The sequence below is a fragment of the Sebastes umbrosus genome, chromosome 7 (genome assembly GCF_015220745.1).
Source record: "Sebastes umbrosus isolate fSebUmb1 chromosome 7, fSebUmb1.pri, whole genome shotgun sequence".
Taxonomy (NCBI): domain Eukaryota; kingdom Metazoa; phylum Chordata; class Actinopteri; order Perciformes; family Sebastidae; genus Sebastes; species Sebastes umbrosus.
The window spans coordinates 10,750,578-10,774,247 of NC_051275.1; the positions used below are offsets into that span (position 1 = coordinate 10,750,578).

Genomic DNA, 23,670 nt, shown 5'->3' on the forward strand with positions numbered 1-23,670 from the left:
TATAGCGTACACTTCAACTGATATTGATTTTTTTTTTCAGTGTCTAAAATGCGTTTTGCTGCTGCCCCCGTCCACAGCAGTACATCGCTTTGCTCCCGTGCTGGTACTCCTGTCTGTTTGATCCAGACTTCATCTACTGTAGGTAATACACTGACTATGGAGAAGTACCTCATACAACCCCACTGAGAAATACCCGAACTATCCCTTTAAGCGGTTGCAAGCCAAAAATGTTAGGAACCTCAACATTATAATAATATATACATTTAAAGGGATCTTTTTTTCATAATGACTTTAAACTCAAATGTTATTATATTTCCCACAGTAAATATATTCATCAACCAAAGTTACACGTAACATGCGTAATGTGGACAAACACACAATGATAAATGAAATCCACTTGGCCCTGAGTAAGCCACTGTGACAACCGAGCTACAGTCCACATTAATTATTCATGAACAAAAACGCATGACAAACAAAGGGGGACAAAGTGTCTATGAGTGCGCTCTAAGAAGCACCCTCATTAACTGAAAGAGGATACAGTTCCATGAGGATGATGGCAGTTAACAAGTACTTGACAAGTACCTCTATTGAATAGTAGTGATCTATTGTAACATATGACACCACCAACAGCTGCTTCTCATCAGTGGGATCTATTGGAATTCAGTTTTGAAAACTGTTACTTGTATATAATATAAATACCTTCAAACAACAGAAACACTGGCCACTGACTCCAATCTGTGGTCTCTAGCTCCTCCCGGTGGTAGAAAGTGGAAATTAATGTTCCAACTACAAACAATCCACCACCACTTCAATACAATGGAATTAATCATTTTGAGAGTAAATTTAGATGCATGCTGGGAGTGGGCTATTGCCCTGCACAACCAAGAACAAGGCGACGGCAAATAATTTGTATCGATGATGCAATCACTACTCCTCTAAAAAACTAAACCTACTGATGTATAGACTGAGTGACCTAAATAATACCAACACCTCTATTGTTGTTATTGTATTGTAAGCGGATGCTTCTTGTTCTTTGCACTATCCCCTTTGCTGCTGTACACTGAAAATTTCCCCACTGCGGGACTAATAAAGGAATATCTTATCTTACCTTATCTTATATGCATGCAGTGCAGTACAATAGCCCTCCAACACATTACACATTTTTTCTCGTAGTTATGACTTTATTCTCGTAATATGACTATTTTTTCTGTTAAAATTATGACTTTATTCTCGTAATATTACAACTTTTTTTCTCGTAATATGACTTTATTCTCGAAAAATCTCAGAATTTATTCCCCCCTCAATGTGGCCCTAATACTCCGTTGTACCAACCAGCCCAGGTCAGACACATTTAGACTGCATTAATGTTAACTAATATGTGCTGTCCCTATTTGTGCTCCTCCTGCTGGCTTGTGTTTTTTTCCACGGCAGCTTGCCTGCAGGTAGAGATGGACGGGGTCATCTAACCTGATGTGTTGCACCAGGTTGGGCCTAGCTTATTTAGGCTGGCTCCACATTCTGTGTGCATCTCACCAACAGAATCATATACCTTTTGGTTTGGTTCTCCTCTTTGTTTTGCCTTCACAACAACACACTTGCATTCAACACTGCAACCACCACTAACTTACAGATTCATTTATTATGTTGCTTTTGTCTCGGTTTCAAATAATATATATATTGTTTGAATTCCTTTAAATCCTGTGTGGTCTCCCTCTTAATCTAGCTCACTGAGCCTGGGCTGTGACACCTGAAAAAGTTTGTATAGCACATTTCAAGCAAGGAGTACAAGGTGGGTTCGAGAGAAAGAGGAAAAAAAGTAAAAAATAATAATGTTTAAAGGCTAAAGAGAGATAATCCAATCTCAAAAATAAAAAAATGACTGAGCTAAATCTACAAATCAAATATTTTTTAATAGTCCAGGTGTTTTATAAAATTAATGTGGCAAAGATTTTGAAACTGCTGGGACTACATCTGATAAAAATGTGAGTCAAAACTTGAATTTCTAACCTTTTTTTAATCTGTACTGCACACCACACATAGCTAACCAATGTAATTCTGAAAATGCCAGAACATGTAGTGGTGAGATGTGTATTAACGGTATCTAACACAGCCCATGTGACACCTTAATACATATCAAGCTCTTAATCCTTCAGACCGGTAATTTCAGAGTCTATGTTTCCTGATTTAGTAGAGTATATCTTAGTGGTATATTTACCTTGTAAGAAGGTAAAAAGCAGAGCACACCCTTGGCCACGACCTGGCAGACATGGAGCAGCAGCGCACCAACCTCGTCCTGGAAGGCATACGTTTCAGTGTGTTGGAAGGTGGCAAGGAGTTTTCTGCCTTGTGGTCCTGCACCAACAGTGCCCACCCAAACCTGAAGAGAGGGCATTAGAAATCTTCACCAAGTTCAAATCATCATCATCATCAATATAATAAATCTATCTGACATTACCATGTTGGCCCAAAAATTAGTTATCAACGGCCCAAACACACATATTTCCTGGTATCATTATGAGCATTTTCAAAAACATCATTCTCATGTGCACTGCCAGAGTTGTGGTAACAGTCATAAGTTCAATCATCAACGTTGTTGCAATCAAATGGTTAGACTGTGACATCTGCTGGACAAAAGTGGTATAGATGTGGAGCAAAGACGGGGGTCAAAGTTTCCATCTTTGGTTGATATGCCTGAGTTCTACCTGCTGATACAGACACAGCTCTACTCTCCCACTTTGATCAACCTTTTGAAGACTTGGAAGTCATAACTCAAGAGTCATATTATTAAATTAGACATCCAGGAATCAAGCAGCTAAACATCCTCTTAAACAGCAATACACTTTGTCAGAAGAGCCACAGAATGCATACGTCGCATTCTTCCCAGAGGCTCAGTGACATGGGTAAACCTACTGACCTGGGACTTGTTGATAACATGGTTGGCCTCTAGCTGGATGGAAAATTTCACCCCGAGTTCAGAGGAGAAGGAGCCCATGGGTGACAGGGTTCCTGATGTCAGCACAATGGTGTGCACCGACGTACTCAAATCAGAGAAAGCCTGCGACACACAGATACAGACACAATGAACCTCCAAGGGGAGTTTCAGCTCATTTATTCCACCAACATATCAAAACATCAAAGGGTGGCACAGTGGAAATTGAAGAGCTAGAAAATCACTTTTTTGTGACATATTTTATCAGCACTTGGCAGGTAATTTCAGACCCTGTAATAAGTCATACATTTAAGTTTATAGACTTCAGTAATAGATAATCTACATGGCAGGGTGCGCCATCTCTAACCACTCACCACAGCGGGGTTGAGGCACCAGAAGCTGAGCGTCAGGACTTCGGCCTTGACTCGGGCGCTCTGGAGTTGCATCTGGCGTTGCCTGTTGCGTGGCCGAACCACAAATCCCTGGGCATCAGGGGCATCGGGTGGGACCCGGTTGGTCCAAGCAAAGCTCTTCTGCAGAGCTATCCGGTAGTCTTCAGCATACCTACAGACACACAGAGACGTGATTCTATACCCTGTACAGTAGTTCATCTGAGGCACTGGCATGCCCAGGATTTTGGTCTAGCTAACTTCTTTGGTTCATCTCTGACCTGCAGGTGTCCTCAGAAGAGTACATGTAGCCCAGCACCATGAAGATGTTTTTGAGGACAGTGGAGGTAGCTGTACTGATGGTTGGTATCTGAACCATATCTTCTTTACCATTTATCACACTGACACGCTCTTCTTTCTCCAACACTGCTGCCAGGTTTTGCTATCACAAAGAATGACAAAAAAAACAGCTGTTGATTATTACAGTACATCTAAATCCAATAAAGAACATGCAGCACATATTTCAATATTATAAACATACTTTTTTTTGTTTTTTTACAAGAAATATTACACCCTGGTTCATTCTGCCAAAAATAAATGAGACTAAACTGGAGCTGATTTTCCCGTCAGTGGAGCTATTGGTACTAGTGTAAAAAATTAAGACTCCTCTTCCCATGAGCTGGTTAATTTTTTCCGTTCCCATCCATGACAAAGGGGAGGACATTATTCATTTTCTTAACCTTTACACATTCACACTCTACACCCATTTTTAATACTTATGGTGTAGAGACAAACTTAACTTGAGTAACTTAATGTGCAAACTGTGGTATTAATGTTGTCCTAAATTACCAGTATAGGCACAGAAATCTTCAAACAAGGCCTTCATTTATTTCTTTAAGGTGTCAAACTTTAAATACATGTATATCACGGTGCAAAATGGATGGCGTGGTACACATGTATTAATTACTGTACCTGCAAATACCGAGCAAGGACAAGTATGATTCTTCTCCCTGATGTTGGGGAGGGTAAGGACTGGGTTGTTGTAAACCACGGTCCCTCTTCGCCATAGAATAAATGTAATGGTAATTTCCAAATGTCGATTTGGTTCAACTGTGCTATTTTGCTTATCAGGTAGCAAACAACAAATACTAATGTAATCAGTAATATAATTCCATTACACATACCAGTGGGCCCTTACACCTGCGCTGAGGCACTTACTCTGATCACACAGTTGGGTTCAGTGCTTCAGGCTTAGAGTGAATATTTGAAATGGACCAAATACTAATAGCAGCAGCAGTGTGAGGGTATGGTGAACCTCAAATGTCTACAAGTAAAGCAAAGATATTTGGTGCACCTTCAGATTTTTAAAGGTGTCAGCGGTGATGCCCAGGTTGTGAAAGATACCCAGGATTTCCTTTCCATTCCAGACTTTACTGGCGCTCTCATATCCCCGTTCAGACATCAGGCACTGGCTCTCCTGGATCCAGCTACACCATGGACAAAAAGATATCCTTAGTAAATATCTACTCAAATTATGAGAACCACAGATGAGCAATATTAGGTCACTGCATCACTAACTTGATCAGGCTATAGCAGAAGTCCCTGAGCAGCTCATGTTTAGAGCGTCTGATGTTGCTGTTGACCATGCCGTCAAGCTCATCCCTGGACATCAGCAGACTGTTGTAGTCCAAAGTGAAGCTGGCACTCTCCCTTGCACAGTCCTCAATGTTGTGGGCCTCGTCCAGCACCACGATCTGGCCTTCCAGGTCGATCTCCATCTGGTGAAAATGTAGATTAAAAGCAAGAGATGAAGAGCAGAGGAGAGGGAAAGGTTAAACTATATATATGATCTGGTCCTTTGTTATTAAACTAAACTCATCTTGTTGATCCCTTTGAATTGTTCTATGATTTCTTCACCCTCTCTTCCAAACTCTACTCACACTCTCTCTGATCATTGGGTCCAGCAGGTAGTTATATGGACAGAAGATGATGGAGGCGCCCTGCATAAGTTCCCGGGCAGCATAGTAGGAGCATGCCCGGATCCGTTTGCCCAGTGCGACAAGGTCCTCGATGTCCCAGGCGTCATGGAGTCCATGAACCCGCTGTAGTGTTTGCTGGTCCCGCATCCTCTGGACACCGTGGTAAAAGCGGCATGACTTGCCCTGCAATATACAAAATGTTCACTCAGGCAGCAGCATTCAATGGATGCTGGAACACATGGTTTGCTTGATCACATATAGTCCTATTTCAATGCAGGAACTTAACGAAACACAGCACTTAGCCACCGTCACGGTTCCAAACATCCATTGATCTCAATACGCTTTGGGGACGAGTTACTGAAACTAAATTTGGGCTTAGCTCAAGAAGTGATCCCGAATGCAACTTCTAGGCACTTTCAAGGGTTGTCAGCAGTGTTGTCAATCGTGAATGGTCAAGCAGATGTATCTTCACATCACAAGATGACTTTCTGACCTCACCCCTTTTGATTTTAACACATGCTGCTTCAGATCAACAGACAGAACCATACCAAGCAAGCCACCAGTCTGATTTCAGGACAGGTCAGGACATTGTCTATGAAGCAGCATCAGGTAGAAACCAAAGGAACCTTCCACATCATTTACTTTCCAAAGACATCCTGATCAACTTGTGGTTGATTTGGGCGATGCACTTACATCAGTGGAGCCATACACAGCAGCAGGCACAACATACTGTCCAAATGAGCCCTTGTCCAGTGGCTTCAAAATAAAAGGTAAAGATCAAACTTCAAACCTTCACATGACTTTGCACAACACATTTTCCTGACTTGGGCTTACAATAAGCCATTATCTTCATCTTCAACCGCTTATCTGGGGTTGGGTCATGGGGGCAACAGCTCCAGCAGGAGACCCCAAACTTCCCTTTCCCGGGCCACATTAACCAGCTCTGACTGGGGGATCCCGAGGCGTTCCCATGCCAGTGTGGAGATATAATCTCTCCACCTAGTCCTGGGTCTTCCCCGTGGCCTCCTCGCAGCTGGTCGTGCCTGGAACACCTCCTTAGGGAGGCACCCAGGGGGCATCCTTACTAAATGTCCGAACAACCTCAACTGGCTCCTTTCAATGCAAATGAGTAGCGACTCTACTCCGAGTCCCTCACGGATGACTGAGCTTCTCAGCCTATCTCTATGGGAGATGCCAGCCACCCTCCTGAGAAAACCCATTTCGGCCGCTTGTACCAGCGATCTAGTTCTTTCGGTCATGACCCAGCCCTCATGACCATAGGTGAGAGTAAGAACGAAGATTGACCGGTAGATCGAGAGCTTTGCCTTCCGGCTCAGTTCTGTTTTCGTCACAACGGTGTAGTAAAGCGAGGGCAATACCGCCCCCGCAGCTCCGATTCTCCTGCCAATTTCGCGGTGTTTTGTCCCCTCACTCGTGAACAAGACCACGAGGAACTTGAACTCACTTGGGGTAAGGACTCATTCCCTACCCGGAGTAGGCAATCCATCGGTTTCCTGCTCAGAATCATGGCCTCAGATTTAGAGGTGCTGATCCTCATCCCTGATCCAGTGAGTGCTGGTAGTCACAGACCAATGATGCCAAGAGGACCACATCATCTGCAAAAAGCAGCGATGAGATCCTCAGCACACCGAACTGCAAACCCACCTCCTCCCGACTACGCTACTACAATAAGCCCAACAATACTTAAACAAAAGAATAATGGAGAATGCTTGTTGGACTAACTTAGATGTCCAGGCCATGACCAGATTGTCTTCTCTCTAGTCTCCAACTTAACCAGAGGTGACATACAGTATTTCAGAGGCTGCCTGTGATCAGGTTTTCCGGGTATTATAGTGGTTTACATGTCCTGACACTCATACAGTGAATGTAGAAGAAGTGTAAAGAAGCAGCATCTCATGTACCAAGCCCCAATTACACTGTAACCAGAGGTGTCAGCTTCAGATGTCCCACCCTGTTCTTAAGGATTTAACAGCTTGAGGTGACACTGTCAAACACAAATACTGTACACCGGTGGACTCGGTAACCTCCAGACACAATGATAATCTCTAGATGAAATGGTCTACTTCTCACTATCATGTGCTAAGCTAGGACACTTTGCTGACACTGAACCCTGTCTGCTCAGTGAAAGGGGAGTTGGGGGGGGATTAACAGCCATGCAGCCACATTTAGGAAGGTCAGGACAGGTGTTTTGACTGAAGACGATGTGCGTTTCTGTGTATGAATCACTGTGTGTCTATACAGCATGGTAACCTGACACTGACTAGACTAGGCCCTGAGGTGATGAAGACACAGAGCATCAGTAACACCCATTCCAGTGAGGGGTTATGACTGGGCCAGCTATTTCATATGACAAAGTGAGACAATTGCCATGGGAGGCAAACACCTCCATTGACAGCGTAATTGTCCTGACTGCAGTAGGAGCCTCAACTTCAGGACAGTATGGGGTTTACAAGTGTCTCATGTCTCTAAAAAAAAAAAGTTCTTGACATTTTAGTGTGTCAAAAAGTGCTGGCTGGACCAATTGTGGATGTTGCAGCAGCATAATTGATGCTCCGAGGCTACATTGTTGAGGAGATTTGTCTGGTAGTGGTAGTTACCTGTTGGGTTTTTGTTACAGTCTATTCAGTACATGATGGTTTGAGGTCTGGTGAGTATTACGTGTGAGGGAGAGACATCAATTGGGATCAAAAAGTTGTAATATCATTTTATTCATCAGCTGGATGAAAGTTTGATTCCATGGACAAAGTGTGTGTCATGAGGTGTTGGATTTCACAGCTAGAAGGGGGGTCAATCCTGGTTCAAAAGAGTCTAATTCATGTCCAGTACAGTTCTTTGTGAGGCAAGAGGGTGCAGACAAATAAGGGGCTTGAACTGGTCCAAATTATGGACAATAGCAGACATACAGAATGTGCCCTTAATGGGATAAAAGTCACATGTCAACATGGCCTGGCCTGGGTTTTTGATGTAGTATAATTTTTTTTACATTAGCATATAACATAAACAAACAATTTGATAAGGTTCCCGTAGAAATATGCTCTCTGGTCAACGAATTATGTAATGGTGACACTTGTTTCCAAATGACCTAAAAACATAGAACATATCTTTAGCATTTCTGTACTGACATTTCTTATAATTTATCGGCCAACATAAAACCAGATACCAATATATATCTATATAATATGTATTTTCACAGATTTATTGGCCCAGCTCTAGTCCATAAGTGTACTTCTATGAAAATAAGAATTATTTTGTCCTTATTACAAAAAACGATTTCTTCAATATTACATGTTTATGACTGATAAATTATTAGAATTAGACTGATGACTCTGATATAAAGGCCCAATAATGTCCATTAAAAAAAAAAGCATAATGGTTCAGATGGTTTGATGCAGATCTTGCCTTTAACTCTTAAGTTTTGTCTTCATGCGAAGCCTTAAACAAGTCAGTCTGGTACTGATTTAAGGGGTTTAATTAGCTCTGGCCTGATGTTTGCAATGTTCATCTTCACCTTAGAGATAATCTCTTTGCAAGACAAATTCTAACAATTGAACTCTACACAGAGGAAGTGCAAGCTTTACAGATGTATACTTGTTGCAGGGAAAGCATTAGATTGTGACCCATATGTATTCAAGTTCACCACAGCTGCTGTTCTTTATGAGGGAGTGGCTATTAGATATCAAAAAGACAGATTTCAGTTGGAGTATTACTTTAAAGCTTAAGTTAAAAATAGGTGTATGTGTGTAAGTAAGTGTTCATCCTCACATCTTTGCCCTCCAGAAGCTCCTTGCAGCGTTCATTGCGGTTGGCGTGAGGCGCCACCTCTGGGTTGACACAGGTGTGAGCTCTACTGGATAAGATGGTCATGGGCACACCGGAGTAAACAGTGCGCTTCAGCTCATTAGCGATCTGAGTTATCTGTTTATGTGTACGAGTGCCGAAGAAAATCTTAGGAATCTTCTTTTTGACACCTTTGTCTTTGTCCTTCACGCCGTCTTTGGTTGAAGCACACGGGCACCTCGAGCAGGGTTCAGGGGACTGGATAGAGGAAAAAGAAACAAACACTGAGAGGTAGTTCACAGCTGGATATCAAGTTCAACATCTCAGTACTGCAGCCGAGTCCCAGATCTTGTTTGGTTGATTAAACAATAACAGCAACTGTCATTTTTTCTGCTGATAAAACAGTCCTTTTACAGTTGTGCTGAATATAAATTCCATTCCTCCCAAATTCAGACGACACATTGGATGCTGTTTTTTGTAGAGTTAATAGTTGGGTAATTGGAAACTGGGTCTTAGATGTTGCACGGAGAATAGATGGCTCAGAACCACAACTGTTTGGAGGAAATGTGCAACATTTGTGACACAAATATGGAATTATTCAAAATGTAAATAAATAAACAAGGCAAAAGGGAGCATGGCTCACATACCCCCGCTCACTGCTTGACCCCTACTAAAGTAGGGCCAAAGGTTTTGCCCTTTTGGAACCAATGGAATTAATCTATTGAGCACAATGTATCTTGTTATTATCAAACATGTTGGAACCCTGGTGTCCTAACCCCCAAAAAGGCACAACTAAACCACACTGTCAACCATCATACCAAATTTGAAGTTCATAAGTCAAATAGTTTCCGAGTTCTGCTCCGGAAACGAAAGTGTGACGCAAGAACGGACGGAAGGACGGACGGACGGATCTCTACCCACTGCCGCTTTAATACACTACACACCTCTGCATCTCTTGGACTGGTCGGTTATAACTCAGTATTCTGTCTATTTGTGCAGAAGTCACTAGATTTACCGGGGATTATTAATCCTATGCGTCACAGCCTCCTGTCCAATGCTTCTGGCAAAATTTGCGTTTCATGTTTTAGTCTCGACACAAGTTAAAATGCATGTAGCGGTTATTATGTGGATTTATTATTTAGATCAGTGCACCATACAGACATACACAATGTGATTTCCTGAAGAAGCCCGCTCTCCATGTTGTTGAATCGTGGTTGTCTTTCTTCACTCTGATTGGCACAGCTGTTTCAGAGCTATGAGACCAGTGATGCGATTGGCTGAGACCGTATTTATTAATCCCCATACAACTCCGATCTATATTCCACTTCACCCAGTCTTTTTTGCATGATCCAAAATAGCAGCTACATTTGGAGCTGACACCAAAAACCTACCTCTACCCACTGCTCGTTGTGTTTGTGCCATTAAATGTATGGGCATGCATCTGATACCAGCCGCACTACGGCGGCAACAACACATGCGTGCACATGGCACATTGTTTAATTAATGATAAAGTTGGCTGGCCATCTATTTCTGAGGCCTAACCACCAGTGGTACTTATTTATTTATAAAGCCACTGTTAATAAATTACCATCTTAAATGTTGTCTTTTTAAGTTTCAAATAAATGTTCAATAGATCACTAGGTCTCGTGTACACAAGCATCACGCCGTGTGAGGTCTGCAACATGCCACTCACAGAAATGTTCTTCTCTATTGTTATTTTGTTAGTATTGTGAATGCTAAACTACATTTAGCTTTTCAGCGTGTTAGGATACAAAAAGCTACCGACTCATCGCTATTATCCACCGCCTGAATAGACTCTCTGACAGATTGTCTCGTATAGTCTTTTGAAAAACACACATGGAGAAGCATAAAGAATCTGCATCCATACATAAGGTATCCTGTCACTCTCCACCGGATGACCTTTTGGGTCTGAAAGATGATAGGCCACCATTGTGGAAGCTGAGAAAATCTAGCTGCTTCATAATTGGCCGTCCAGTGACGTAGCGGATTCTCTCCCCCCCCCGCCTCACAAGTGAAGTGTAGCCAGCAACGCTTATGAAACTGATCCTGCTTATGTGTTGAGCTCTTTTAAGTGGTGTACTCTTTGACCATTCAGTGGCTCACAGACACCGTCCAATCACAGGCTTCTCAAATCCAGCACTGGAACTGTAATATAATTTAAAACTCTGCAGTCTAAATTATATCATTATCAAGATTATCAGTAGTAGTAGTAATATAGTAGTAATTATATCTTGTCTTGAATCACACCACAGCAAACCCTCTCTCTTCTGTATCCGTTTCCACTGCAATCATACCATACACCGATCAGCCATAACATTGGATCAGCATGGGCACCCTGACCGGTCTGTGGCTATGCAGCCCCATACGCAACAAACTGCGATGCACTGTGTGTTCTGACACCTTTCTATCGGAACCAGAATTAACTTTTAAAGCAATTTGAGCTACAGTAGCTCTTCTATTGGATCGGACAACACGGGCCAGCCTTCGCTCCCCACGTGCATCAATGAGCCTTGGGTCTGACCCTGTCGCCGGTTCACTGGCTTTCCTCCATTGGATCACTTTTGGTAGGTCCTGACCACTGCAGACCGGGAACATCCCACAAGAGCTGCAGTTTTGGAGATGCTCTGACCCAGTCGTCTAGCCAGCACAATTTGGCCCTTATGAAAGTCGCTCACATCCTTACGCTTGCCCATTTTTTCTGCTTCCAACACAAAGTTCAAAATGTTCACTTGCTGTCTGATATAGGCCACCTACTGCCAGGGGCCATTGTAACGAGATAATCAATGTTATTCACTTCCCCTCTCAGTGGTCTTAATGTTATGGCTGATCGGCAGCGGAACCCTCTCTCTTCTGTATCTGTTTCCACTACAACCATACCATATGTAACAAAGGTAAAGAAAAAGACAATCATTGTGACCTCCTGGAATTAATCCCCAAAAGGCAGTTTTACTGTCAGCTGAGCCTTGAGAAACATCTAATATTGTGGCACTTTCCATTGTTAAACAGCCAATGGCATCAGACCAAGAGGTCAACATCGATATGCACACCTTGTCACCACTGCATGGTATTAAGACGTTTGTAAAAAACAGAACTAAACCTAAAAAAACTGAAACTAGAAAAAAACAAACCCTAAACAATTAATGATTGAATCCAAGAGGACGTTTGTGCCAAATTTGAAGAAATTCCCTCAAGGCGCTCCTGAGATATTCACGTTTGTCCGGAAAACATAATGCCTCTGGTCATGGATGTCGCAGGCGCGAAGGCATAAAAAAAAAAGTGTCTGGCCTCTTTCTTCAGAGATTACAATATTTTTGTTTATCGAATAAACATAATTCATAAGCTTGGCAAACAAGTTTATCCCTAAATCCTCAACAAATTACCTGTATGATTCCAGGTAAGAATGAATGGTATGTGTTTTGTCACGCATCGCAACGTATGATGGGGATCAGAAGGTAGCACTTCTGATGACAGACGAGTAGCTCGAGTTACCCGGCGGCTCAGATTTTCCAAGCATGTTTGCCCATCAAATATTACAATGTGTGATGGAGTGTAGGCCAAAGAGAGCCCTTGGAGAGCCGTCTCTCAGAGTTAAGAGGGATAACGAGCCCTGAGCCCATGTGAAAAATAAACAGAGGTGCTGCAGGGCCCCAACACCAGTTCGAGTTACCTTTCTCCTCTGGAACAGTTACGCTCCACAGCCTGGGCCCTGAGCCCGATCACCTTACCTGCTGCTGCCACATTAAATAGAGCCATCCAAATATCCTGCCCCAAGATGGCCAATAATTACTTATTCATTGGCAGGTGGGGGGAGGGAGGGGTGCGTTGGGGCAGTGTAGAAGGGCTTACTGATGAATAGAGGCCCTTGTCAAAAGCTGCAGCAGGAAACAGCTGACACAAGAGTATCCTTTTACGCGCCTGCCTCCCGAGATGCCAGGACAACAAGGTTTCAAGCCTGGCCCCACAGCCCAGAGCAGACACCCCCTAGAAAGGAATGTAGATAACTGGCAAAAGGGGCAAACAGGACGCCAGCTCTGCTCGCAACAAGAACATAACAATTCCACCGGTGTTGCTCCTTGGGTGCCGCTAGCAATGAGAATGCCCGTGCCTTCTTTCAAAACAACATGTAACGTGAGGGAACTGTTTTCTTATTAACACAGCATTTACAGGTACACTGTATAGGTCAGGTGTACAACGTTTCTTTAGGTGTACTGAGTTTCTTCTGGTATACAAAGCTTACTTAGTACAGGTATACTAAGTTTCCTTGGTATACCTACACTACCAGGTGTAAGTGTATGCAACGGCTAAAGCTTTCTTGAATTGACAGAACAGAGGTCAGTGGTGTTACTGAACACCTCAGAATATTCACAGGTAGGCTTCTGTTGCTTTACTCCCTGCCAACACCTGAGAGATGGAAATCTCACACTCCAGGGGGCCAGTCAGAGGGCACTGAGAGGCCGCAGGCAGTGGATCACTTAGGTATCACTGGCGCCTCTCACTGGACGCCAATTTGCTCCTCATTCCACAGCTTTCGAGGGCTTGGAATTCATTCCAATAAGGGTGGGCTTCAATAGCCAATACCTCGGAAGACATGACACCGAACACCCCCTCCTCCCATTATGACCACACCGTGCAGGTAGGGGGCCCTGGCAAATATCTGCCCTCCAAAGCACCTGTTTATCCCTCGGGCGCAGTAACCAGCGGGTGAACCCCATTCAATATTTATCCCCGTGGCTTTCACAGATCAGCGGTCCAGGCGAGGCAAACCCTCTTAATTAAAACTGGAGCTTGCTTCAAAGGGCCCCATTCAGGCCGTCAGTCAGCGCTCGCGGGACAAAAGAGCCCGGGTCATGTAGCTGCAGGGAAACCAGAGATGGACGCGCTTTTTCGACTTCACTTTCCCTCCTCCTCTTTTTCCACCTCCGACCATCCACGGCTCTAAATCCAAGCCACACACCTGTGGCAAGTTAGGACACAATTGTGAGAGTTCAACCATTCCTGTGAGCTGCATTCTGAGCAGCAATCTATGGCTGAGCATGTCTAATGATTATGGCTAACCTGTTGGTCTTTGGGACCTGGAGAGAACTCAGGAACATGGATTATTCACCAGAAACAGCCTCTTGATACCTTTGAGAACATGGTGTTACTTGATGCACCTAGTTCGGTTGCGTCTGACTGCAGCAATACAGCTTGTGCCCAACACTCTCAGTTGTATTTATTTGCTCCACCTAACTAAAACTAATGCAGTCTAATAAACCGCCCTATAGTAATTATAGAGCTGAAACAATTAGTCAATTCATTGAGGATCATTGAGAAAATAAATCAGCAACGATTTTGATAATTGATTAATCGTTGCAGTCATTTCTCATCCCAACATTACCAGCTTTCCAAATGTGAGGATTTGCTCCTTTTCATTTTTATGTGACAGTAAACTGACTATCTTTGGGTTTTTGTATTCAAGGTCAGATGAAACAAGAAAGGTCATTATTATAATTAGGAAATTCTAATCACAATTTTTCAATATTTTCTGACATTTTATAGACCAAAACAAGAAGTGGTTAATCAAGAAAATAATCATCAGATTAATCAATAATGAACATAACTGTAAGTTAAATTCACTAAGGATATACTTTCAATTTTGTTCAAACTGTTTTAGAGAGGCGTTGATCCAATGTTATGATCATTTTGGAGGCTGTGATGCTGTTGAATTTTATTGTGTTATGCTGAGAGGCGTTTCAACTATTTTGTCTACCCTCATTAATATAAATGGGATGCTATCTGTCACTATCAATAAAGGAATAAAAGCCCAAAAAATAATCTTAAAAAAAAATAAAATAAATGATGCCAAGCTGATGCAAATGCCATTATGTTGTCAGTGGCTCCAAAACTTCATAATTTGTTATTATAACTTTTGTTAGGAGACAGGCTATTCCTTGTTCAAGTATGCTAGCATGTCTCTTTCCAATGACTTACAACAGAAAGGTTGCAGCCTGAACTATCTAAATGTCAATATATGTCAATATGTTTTGGTTTTGAGAATAATCAAAGATCTGAGATGTTGTAGACTTGCTCCCCTGCCCTCCTGATGACTGCAGGCTGGTGCTTTTGAGTTTGAAAGAAATTTATATAAATTCCTACAAGCTCTGGTTCTAACCCCATGGAGCATATGAATTTTACTATATACATTTAGTTTTGTATGTTACCATTTTGTAAAAATAGGGGGGATCATTTGACTTCATATTAAAGAAATGAAAGTGATCTCATGAGTAAAAGCATCAGAAGAGAACAAAATCAAATCATAACAGACCCACGTTTACGGCCACATGAATTATCTGCGATGTTGTATCATTTTGAGCCTATACATGTTTTAACCACTGTCTGTCAATTTGGTGGAGTATACCGCCACCCAGTGGTGCTAGTGATAATGTTAGTGGTAATATTGAACCTGTTGTTGATATAAGTGGTCTAAAAGTAGCTATAATCTACCCTTCCAGCAACATCCATGAAAGGGTTAACCAATCTGTGTTTATTGATAGGGTGCAAAAGACATGTTATCCCAAAGGGGACTAATAAAGTAATTCTTCTTCTTCTTCTTTCACAACAGACATTTTGACATCCCATAGCAGGACAAGCACACTTGTAAACTTGTGATAATAAGAATGGCTCCGTTCCATTTAAATGTCTTGGTAAACCGTACCAGCGTACTAGCAGCATGCACAATGGACCTTTTTCACAGCAGATATTTTGATATGTCACTGCAGGAAAAGCAAAGGTGTAACTAATACCATTAATGACGACTGCATTCCACTCAGGTGTCCAATTTACCGAGGCTTGATGTTGTGCATTCTGGCTTACAGGAATGGCTTTACTGAGACATCATTAACAAAACCAGTTACACCAGCTTCTGCCCTGGAATTCAATACTTTGATTTGTTAATAATATTTTGGTATCAAAGATGCTGATACTGAATATTTTCCATTAATATTTCATATTTCTAAAATAAACAAGGCAAAAGTGAGCATGGCTCACATACCCCCGCTCACTGCTTGACCCCTACTAAAGTAGGGCCAAAGGTTTTGCTCTTTAGGAACTAATGGAATTAGTCTATTGAGCACAATCTAGCTTGTTATTAGCTCACCTTCCTCAAGTCCAGGGTGCCAAAAGTTTTTGAAATTTTGGGCATTCTGGATTTCTAACTCCCAAAAGGCACAACTAGACCACACTGTCAACCATCATTCCCCACATTTGAGGTTCCTAAATTAAATAGTTTCAGATTTCTGCTCCGGAAACAAAACAGACGGACGGACACGCGGAGCACTATATACCCCCGATTACTTTGTCGCGGGGGTATAATTACATTCAGTTTTTAATGCAAATGTATTGGGACCCAGTGCTCCTTGTGGAGGGAGTGTGGATTAGTACAGGTGGACCATGCCTACATATTTTGGTATTGCCCATGTATTCAGCCTTTTTTGGAGAAAGTGGGATATTTAATGTAAACAATAACTAGGCATTGATGTGTAATTTCTCTCTCTGTCTCATGGAGATATGCCTGAACTGTAAAAATGATAGACTGATCTCCTGATGACTTCTATGGCTGCAAGTAAACAAAAAAACTGTTTCCAAATGCTGGCTTCAGAGAAACCCTCCAACTGTTATAACGTATGTATAAATGTCTTCTGAAACGTGCCTATCCAAATGTATGGACAATATTTGCCCCATGTATCAGTAAAGACATATTACTGGTGTAACTCAGCATCTATGCCTGGAATGTACTCACGCAGCATGATGAGGACAGACCAGCTGCTTGGCTTGGCTCTGTGGTCCAACTCTGTGGACCCGGAGGCTCATTTTCCAGCTCATCATCTAGAAATACCACTCCCTGCTCCAGACGCTGCCTTTTACGGCTCTGTGGAACAAACACAGAAACTTTACTCCACTGAGCTGCACATTAGTCAACCAGTTATAGACAGTTTTGACAAAAAAACAAAAACACTATTTCACAAGAAAGCTAGCTTATTAATCAGGACACATTTTCATAAAGCGTGGTTACCTGACAGGAGAGGTGATATATTAATGCAATGTTTGTTAGAGATGTAACGGATGACATCATATCCCGATTTGAATGCTCTTTGTGCTTTTATTAAATTTTGGGTATTATTGGTACGGTTTTCATTTACACAACTGGAAGAGGTCATGAAAGTGGGACACTTGTAGTGTCACAACCAGACTGTGGTCACAACCGCTCCTCGTCTCTAGTGGAAATGTTGGTGTTGATGTAGCCATGGTGACCCCCAACAACATTGCGAAAACTTGTGAAAAGGACACAGAGGAGGGTATTGATCTAATACCTAAAAGAAACTCAGAATTAGTGATCGAAGTATTTTGCTTAAACAATTTTTGGTTAGGAAACTAAACTATAGTACACGCTTAAGCATTTAGCCTACATGTTATACTGTGCAACATTTAGCCTGTGTCTGACTGCATACAATTCTGATTTATGCTCTTAACTCAGTAGACACTAAAGATTCAAGTTAATTCTACTTTGTCTTAGCATTTGTCAATTCGGTCTAAGTTTAATAATGTTTACTGAGATGCTTCTCCGGCATAGCACCTCTCCTTTCACATCCCCTTAACTCAAAATGATCTGTCACTGACATAACTACGTTGCCAATTTTACAATGTAAAGAATTAAGTTTGCTAATTAGGAAATCAATTTATAATAGTTTAGTGAATATGTAATACTAAATATTGGAATTTCGCTGCTTTTTGGCTTGTGAAACCAGGCTTTTGATCAGCCTTTGGATCTGGAATGTGTTGTGCTGCCAGTTATTCACTATTCGCACTGTTTCCCCACTGCTGATGAAGTCCCTGGTACAAACAGAAAATGATACTTACTTTAAATATAATTTGCTGTCATAAGAAACCTTACCAAGAAACTGGTACCAATTGCTCTTTTCTTTTATTCTTAATTTACACAGCCATATGTTGTATATGATGGTCTGGCAGTGTAATGAGTATTACATATTTTATCACTTGTATCTCAATAACATTTTTATGATAGTCAGCAAACTCTGACAGCGCTGTACTGTGAGCTACCATCAATTCTACTACTAACGAAACAACGATCTCATCAAACCACTGCAGATACTGGTATTCCTTTCTGTGGAATACCAGTAATATGTAAATATACCTTTAAATTTGATATACGCTAAATTCTGTAACGGTATATACAAGGCATCTACAACTACCTTGTTATCGGCAGTGCGAATGCGTTTCCTATCTGGCTGGAAGTCGTCGTCCTTCTCCCGGTCAGAGCTGAGGGAAGACTGGAACTTCTCAGACAGACGAGAGGCTATGGACTGTTTCTTGGGCTGCGACTCTTCTGGTGATGACACTGAAACACACCAAATGCAATATTATATTATACAGTAACAGAAATTAAGTGTGGAAATGGCTTAGTTGCTGGCTAGCCCTCGGTTAAATCTTATCTGTGTAAAAAGGGTCAAGATAGGACGATGTCTAAAATAAATGACAAAAAACAGATCCGTATGCAATTTTTTTTTTCTGCTGTACCGATTCCTAAATGGGGGTATGAACCGAACCGTGACCCCTGTGTACCGTTAATCGCAGTGGATTTAATCCTGAGTTGTTTTTTTTATGTCAAAGCATGAAGAAATCTCCACAAATTGATCAAACTTAACTAGAAATAGTTTTTATTTGATATCACAAGTACCTTTGTTTACTCGGAAATTGTGTGAATCCGGTAAAACAAAACCAACACAAAAAAAATCAATGTGTCTCTATTTGAAATGTCCAACTACCACTGTGCTACAGGGGAGACTGGTTCAGGCAAAAATAACCGTTATGCATGTTTCAATGTTACCACAAATAAAATTAAGGACTGAAAGATACTAACCATGTTCAGGTGCTTGATGCAGAGGCTGCTTCGTCTCTTTGCAGGGTGACACAGTGAGGTCCACCACAACAGGTTTGGCTGCTGTTGTAGCTGTGGTCCCGCTGGCTTTGCTGTGGCACACACACTGACAGGGGGTGGTGACATCTGACTTCTTATAGTCTCCACAGTTTTTGTCTGACTGGCACTTGTCCTCCACAAGGCTTCCTCCTTCTTGTAGTTTAGCTGTCATCACACAATTAAACACAGATATTACAATCAGTGGCATTGACTCTCGGCCAGTACATGATGTAGGCGATATCGTCAAAATCTGAAGATATTTTTAAACAAGAAGGTAGTGAGAAAGAAACAAGTCTTATCTAGTCTCACATCACTATAGATATTGTAAAAATATATCATCTGGCTTAAGTTTATATGTTGTAATTTATGAAACCTGAATGAAGAAAATGCAAAGGTGAAGACATCCAAGTGACACTCTCTGTGTAAGACAGACTTCTGCTCTAATTAATCAGTGCACCAGCTTTTACATTTTGTTTGTGGATACCAGTAGGCCTACTTGCTCATACAACTGTTTTCTGTCTTTGATCTCAGCCAGAGCAGACATACCAAACTGAGCCTTCTGCCAGGCCAGAGCCGAGCACAGCAAAGCCAAGCTCTTTCCACTTCCTGTGGGACTCTCAAGCAAACAGTGCTGCCCGTTGTTCAGTCCCCGTACGATCTGCAGACAAGGTACAAACACAATCACTTAAAATATTGCACGATATCAAGTACTAGTGGGTTTTCTTTTCATTCTGAGGGTATTTGTATCTTTACCATGCATACATTTAAAGACAAGACCCCACAACACAGTCCAAGGCACAAACAGGTTGTATGTACCATTAAGAATCAGGTAGACATATCTACCTACAGTACATATAACTTGGGGTTTGACTCAGGTTCCACATACTGCATCAATCTGTGCCATCTCTACTGTGACATTAATAGGCTTTTCTGTGAGGAGTTTACATGTTCTTCTTGTGTTTGCGCAGGACTCCTCCACTTGTCCAAAGCGCAGAGACATGCAGGTTAGGTGAATTGAAAACTTTAAATTGCCTCTAGGTGTGTGTTGTATTGTGTGCGAATTGTTCTTTGCCTAGATGCTTCCGCCCTGTGATAGACTGGCGGCCTGTCGAGGGTAAGATAGGATAAGATAAGATTAGATAAGATATTCCTTTATTAGTCCCGCAGTGGGGAAATTTGCAGTGTACAGCAGCAAAGGGGATAGTGCAAAAAAACAAGATGCATCAGCTAACACAGTAAAAAAAAGAGCTAAACAAAGTGTAACAAAATATGAACCATTTAAATAGAAGGAAGTATAAAAATCGGAGCAGTATACAGTATTGACAATAAACAGACCATTAACAAAATTGCAAAAGTGGAAAATGATATTGCACAGTGAGAATGAAATGAAATTCCACGTGAAAATATCAGCTTATTGTCAGTTTTTTTGGTGTCTAAGTGGTCTACTGGGAGCACTGTTGGTTGTGGAGTCTGACAGCTGCAGGAAAGAAGGACCTGCGATAGCGCTTCATCACACACTTTGGTCGGAGCAGCCTGTCGCTGAAGGAGCTCTCCAGTGCTGAGATGGTGTACTGCATGGGGTGGGAGTCATTCTCCATCATGGATGACAGCTTAGCCATCATCCTCCTCTCTCCCACCACCTCCACTGTGTCGAGGAGGCATCCCAGGACAGAGCTGGCCTTCCTGATTACTCTGTTTAGTCTCTTCCTCTCCGCAGCCGAGATGCTGCTGTTGCCCCAGCAGACCACTCCATAAAAAACGGCTGATGCCACCAGTGTCATAAAAGGTTTATGGTTAGAACAACTAATGGGCCTTTTAACAAATATAATTGAGTCTCATAACTATGTAAAGTACTTCCTTATGACGTAATTCTATTTCAGATTTACAAATGTGGTATTGTCTCATTATTACTTGTGTGACGAGCCAATACTTCCCTGTAAATTATAATAGGCCCACATAGTATGCACGTCTTTAAATCTAATTCTTTAAATCTAATTCTCAAATTCATTCACATAATACTAGACAGGTTAATCATCTTCACCTGCCTTTTTACAAAACAAAACATGGCCAGTACTCCCTCAGATACCGTGGTGTACAAATATGGAACACCAAAATACATGTTATCAAGAGCTCGTTATCCTAAGAACATTTTAAAAGGGGATTATCATCACATTTAATTCATGATGTCTAATTATCTTTTGATATGTTTAGATATATTTTCTTTTCTTCTGTACTGTGTTTTGTATGTATTTCATTGTTTTTATTGGATTGTTTTCCACTGTTTGGTTAGGGTTTTTCTGCACATTTTGTGTACTTCTTGTTGTTCTTTAACTTTCGTTGTATTTTTAAAATGATGTTAGTTTAGATTTTTCTTCCTTTTTTTATTGTTATTGTTTTTTTCTCCTGGGGTCGGGGGGAGGTCCTTTGTATAAGCCTGTGTCTCCTTGACCTCTCTTGACACATTTCTTGTTTGTTTTTTTCATTGACTGGATTTTGTGCACTTTTATATTTATGTACAAATAAAACATTTTTTTTTTTTTTTTTTTTTTTAAAAGTCCACTTAACTGGGTTAGTTTATCAAGTTGGTGATGGTTTTTACTCACTGAATTCATCATAGCCAGCTGGGATGGGTAGGCCTTGCAGGGGAAGTGGATCTTCACCCCTCCAATGGTGTACTCCACTGAGGATGAAGCCATGCTGCTCTGTCCTTCTGCTTCACAGCAGTATCTACAACAACATCACACAGTTACATATTATACAGACACCTTAGTGTAATGTCAGTCACTGCAACTCTTTATCTCACAAGCTAAGCTACTGTACTGTCGCACACAACTAACACTGTTTGTTTAACAAACGTTAGTGTTCACTGTTCACCTGTCCGTGTAAGCTGTCACCTTACCTGCTTGTTAGCTATATAGCTAAATAACGTTATTACCAACTGCCTAGCAACAGCTAATGCTAAGTTTTCCGCCGTTACTTTGACTCATTACTGGTATATATATATATCATGGTTAAACTGGTAACCAGTACTGTCTGAAATGTCCCGACAGTAGGCTGTAAGACACTAATTTAGCACCAGCTGTTTAGGTTCACTGTACTTCCACCCAGGATTCTTCCCGCTCTCAAAAATCACATCGGACCACTTCAAAGGAAGCACAGTGGTGCACTTCCTACAGTTGCTTTCAAAATAAAACCCTGATTGTTAAATATCAAAGGAATGTGTTGGAAGTAAAAGTCTGTCATTTCTTTCTAAAATACTTTGGAGCAAAGTCTTCACTGATGGACTCAACCATCCAGTAGAGACAACGCCTTAAAGGTCCCATATCGTGCTCATTTTCAGGTTCATACTTGTATTTTATGTTTCTACTAGAACATGTTTACATGCTGTAATGTTAAAAAAAACTTTATTTTCCTCAAACTGTCGGCCTGAATATGCCTGTATTTACCCTCTGTCTGAAAAGCTCCGTTTTTAGCAGATTTCGATGAAATTGCAACATAATTGCGTTGCTAGGCAACAGCTTGGGTCCATGTGTACTTCCTGTCAGCTGATGACATTCACATACACTGCAACAGGAAATAAACTGGGACACATTTAGAATGTTTACGTTCAAAATTGTGTCAAGGGTCTAAATATTGTATATTTGTGACATCGCGAATGGGCAGAAATCCTGACGGCTTGTTTCAAATGCAGAGTTTCTGAATACGGGCTGTGTGTATTTATTTGTGGATTGAGCGTTTCGATACTTTCACAGTATTTATATAGAACTTAAGCCTGCTGCTTTATAATAAAAAAACATGAAAATCTCACTTTTTTATAATATGGGACCTTTAAGGGGGTGGCCTTAAAATTGAGAGAACGATGCAGTTCCAGATCATAGGTTATGGGGCTGTCCTACATGCTAGAAAACGTCCTGTGCAGCTGGTGCCCTTTTTTATTTTTTTCAGGCCTGACCCTCAGGCAGCCTGAGTCCGTTACTGAAAGTCTTCATCCTGCTCGTTTTCACTGGGTACGTAATGTTACCAATACTTGTGATAAATTTACGCTTTTATTTTGAAATGCGTAGAGTGGCCTGCTGGCTGCATCTTGACAAACACAACGGAAGTGACATCAGTAAACATCCGTTTAGGGCTCGGCCCTCCTGCCATGTGGCAGTAGGCAGTATATTGTTGGTATCATTGGGGGAAAAAATCACAATAACCTTTCAGCATATTGTAATTCAAGTGTTGTGAGAGAAAACTAGACTTCTGCTCCTCCTCATGGCTCTGTTTTCAGGCTTTAACAAATCTAGCCTGTGACTGGAGACTTTGACCAATCACAGGTCATTTCAGAGAGAGAGCGTTCCTATTGGCTGTACTCTGGCTGGTGGGCGGTGCTTGGTATTTCCTCAACAGATCTCAACATGGCTGCCGGGTCACAAACTCTCTCACTTTACAGCTAAACAGTACACTACAAGATGTTTCTGAAAAAATCTGAGGAGAGAAATAGGCATTACAGTAACAGAATATTGTTTCATATTTGATCAGCGCTGCTTAGTTTGACCGTTTGGTCGGAGTTCGCCAGTCATTGACAGCCGGCTCTCA

General features: G+C 41.6%; 1 protein-coding gene across 7 annotated transcripts in view; it reads right to left on the reverse strand.

Annotated features, from left to right (window-relative positions):
- The window catches only part of brip1 (BRCA1 interacting protein C-terminal helicase 1), an 83,120-nt gene extending 60,847 nt beyond the window's left edge, over positions 1–22,273 (reverse strand). For 2 of the 7 annotated variants that reach the window (XM_037775258.1, XM_037775261.1), the window contains exons 1-14: positions 21,989–22,272; positions 21,693–21,799; positions 19,636–19,747; positions 19,033–19,254; positions 18,365–18,510; positions 16,894–17,022; positions 9,081–9,353; positions 5,259–5,480; positions 4,897–5,096; positions 4,673–4,805; positions 3,600–3,760; positions 3,304–3,493; positions 2,915–3,055; positions 2,216–2,377 (exon numbers count right to left, since the gene is read on the reverse strand). In XM_037775258.1, the coding sequence (XP_037631186.1) occupies positions 2,216–2,377; positions 2,915–3,055; positions 3,304–3,493; positions 3,600–3,760; positions 4,673–4,805; positions 4,897–5,096; positions 5,259–5,480; positions 9,081–9,353; positions 16,894–17,022; positions 18,365–18,510; positions 19,033–19,254; positions 19,636–19,747; positions 21,693–21,785 (2,184 nt within the window). In that variant the 5' untranslated portion in view covers positions 21,786–21,799; positions 21,989–22,272. Of the gene's footprint in view, positions 1–2,215; positions 2,378–2,914; positions 3,056–3,303; positions 3,494–3,599; positions 3,761–4,672; positions 4,806–4,896; positions 5,097–5,258; positions 5,481–9,080; positions 9,354–16,893; positions 17,023–18,364; positions 18,511–19,032; positions 19,255–19,635; positions 19,748–21,692; positions 21,800–21,963 lie in introns of those variants that run through there. The other 5 variants (XM_037775259.1, XM_037775262.1, XM_037775264.1 and 2 more) reach the window with 5 other exon arrangements.
- Between the last annotated feature and the right edge of the window lie 1,397 nt (positions 22,274–23,670).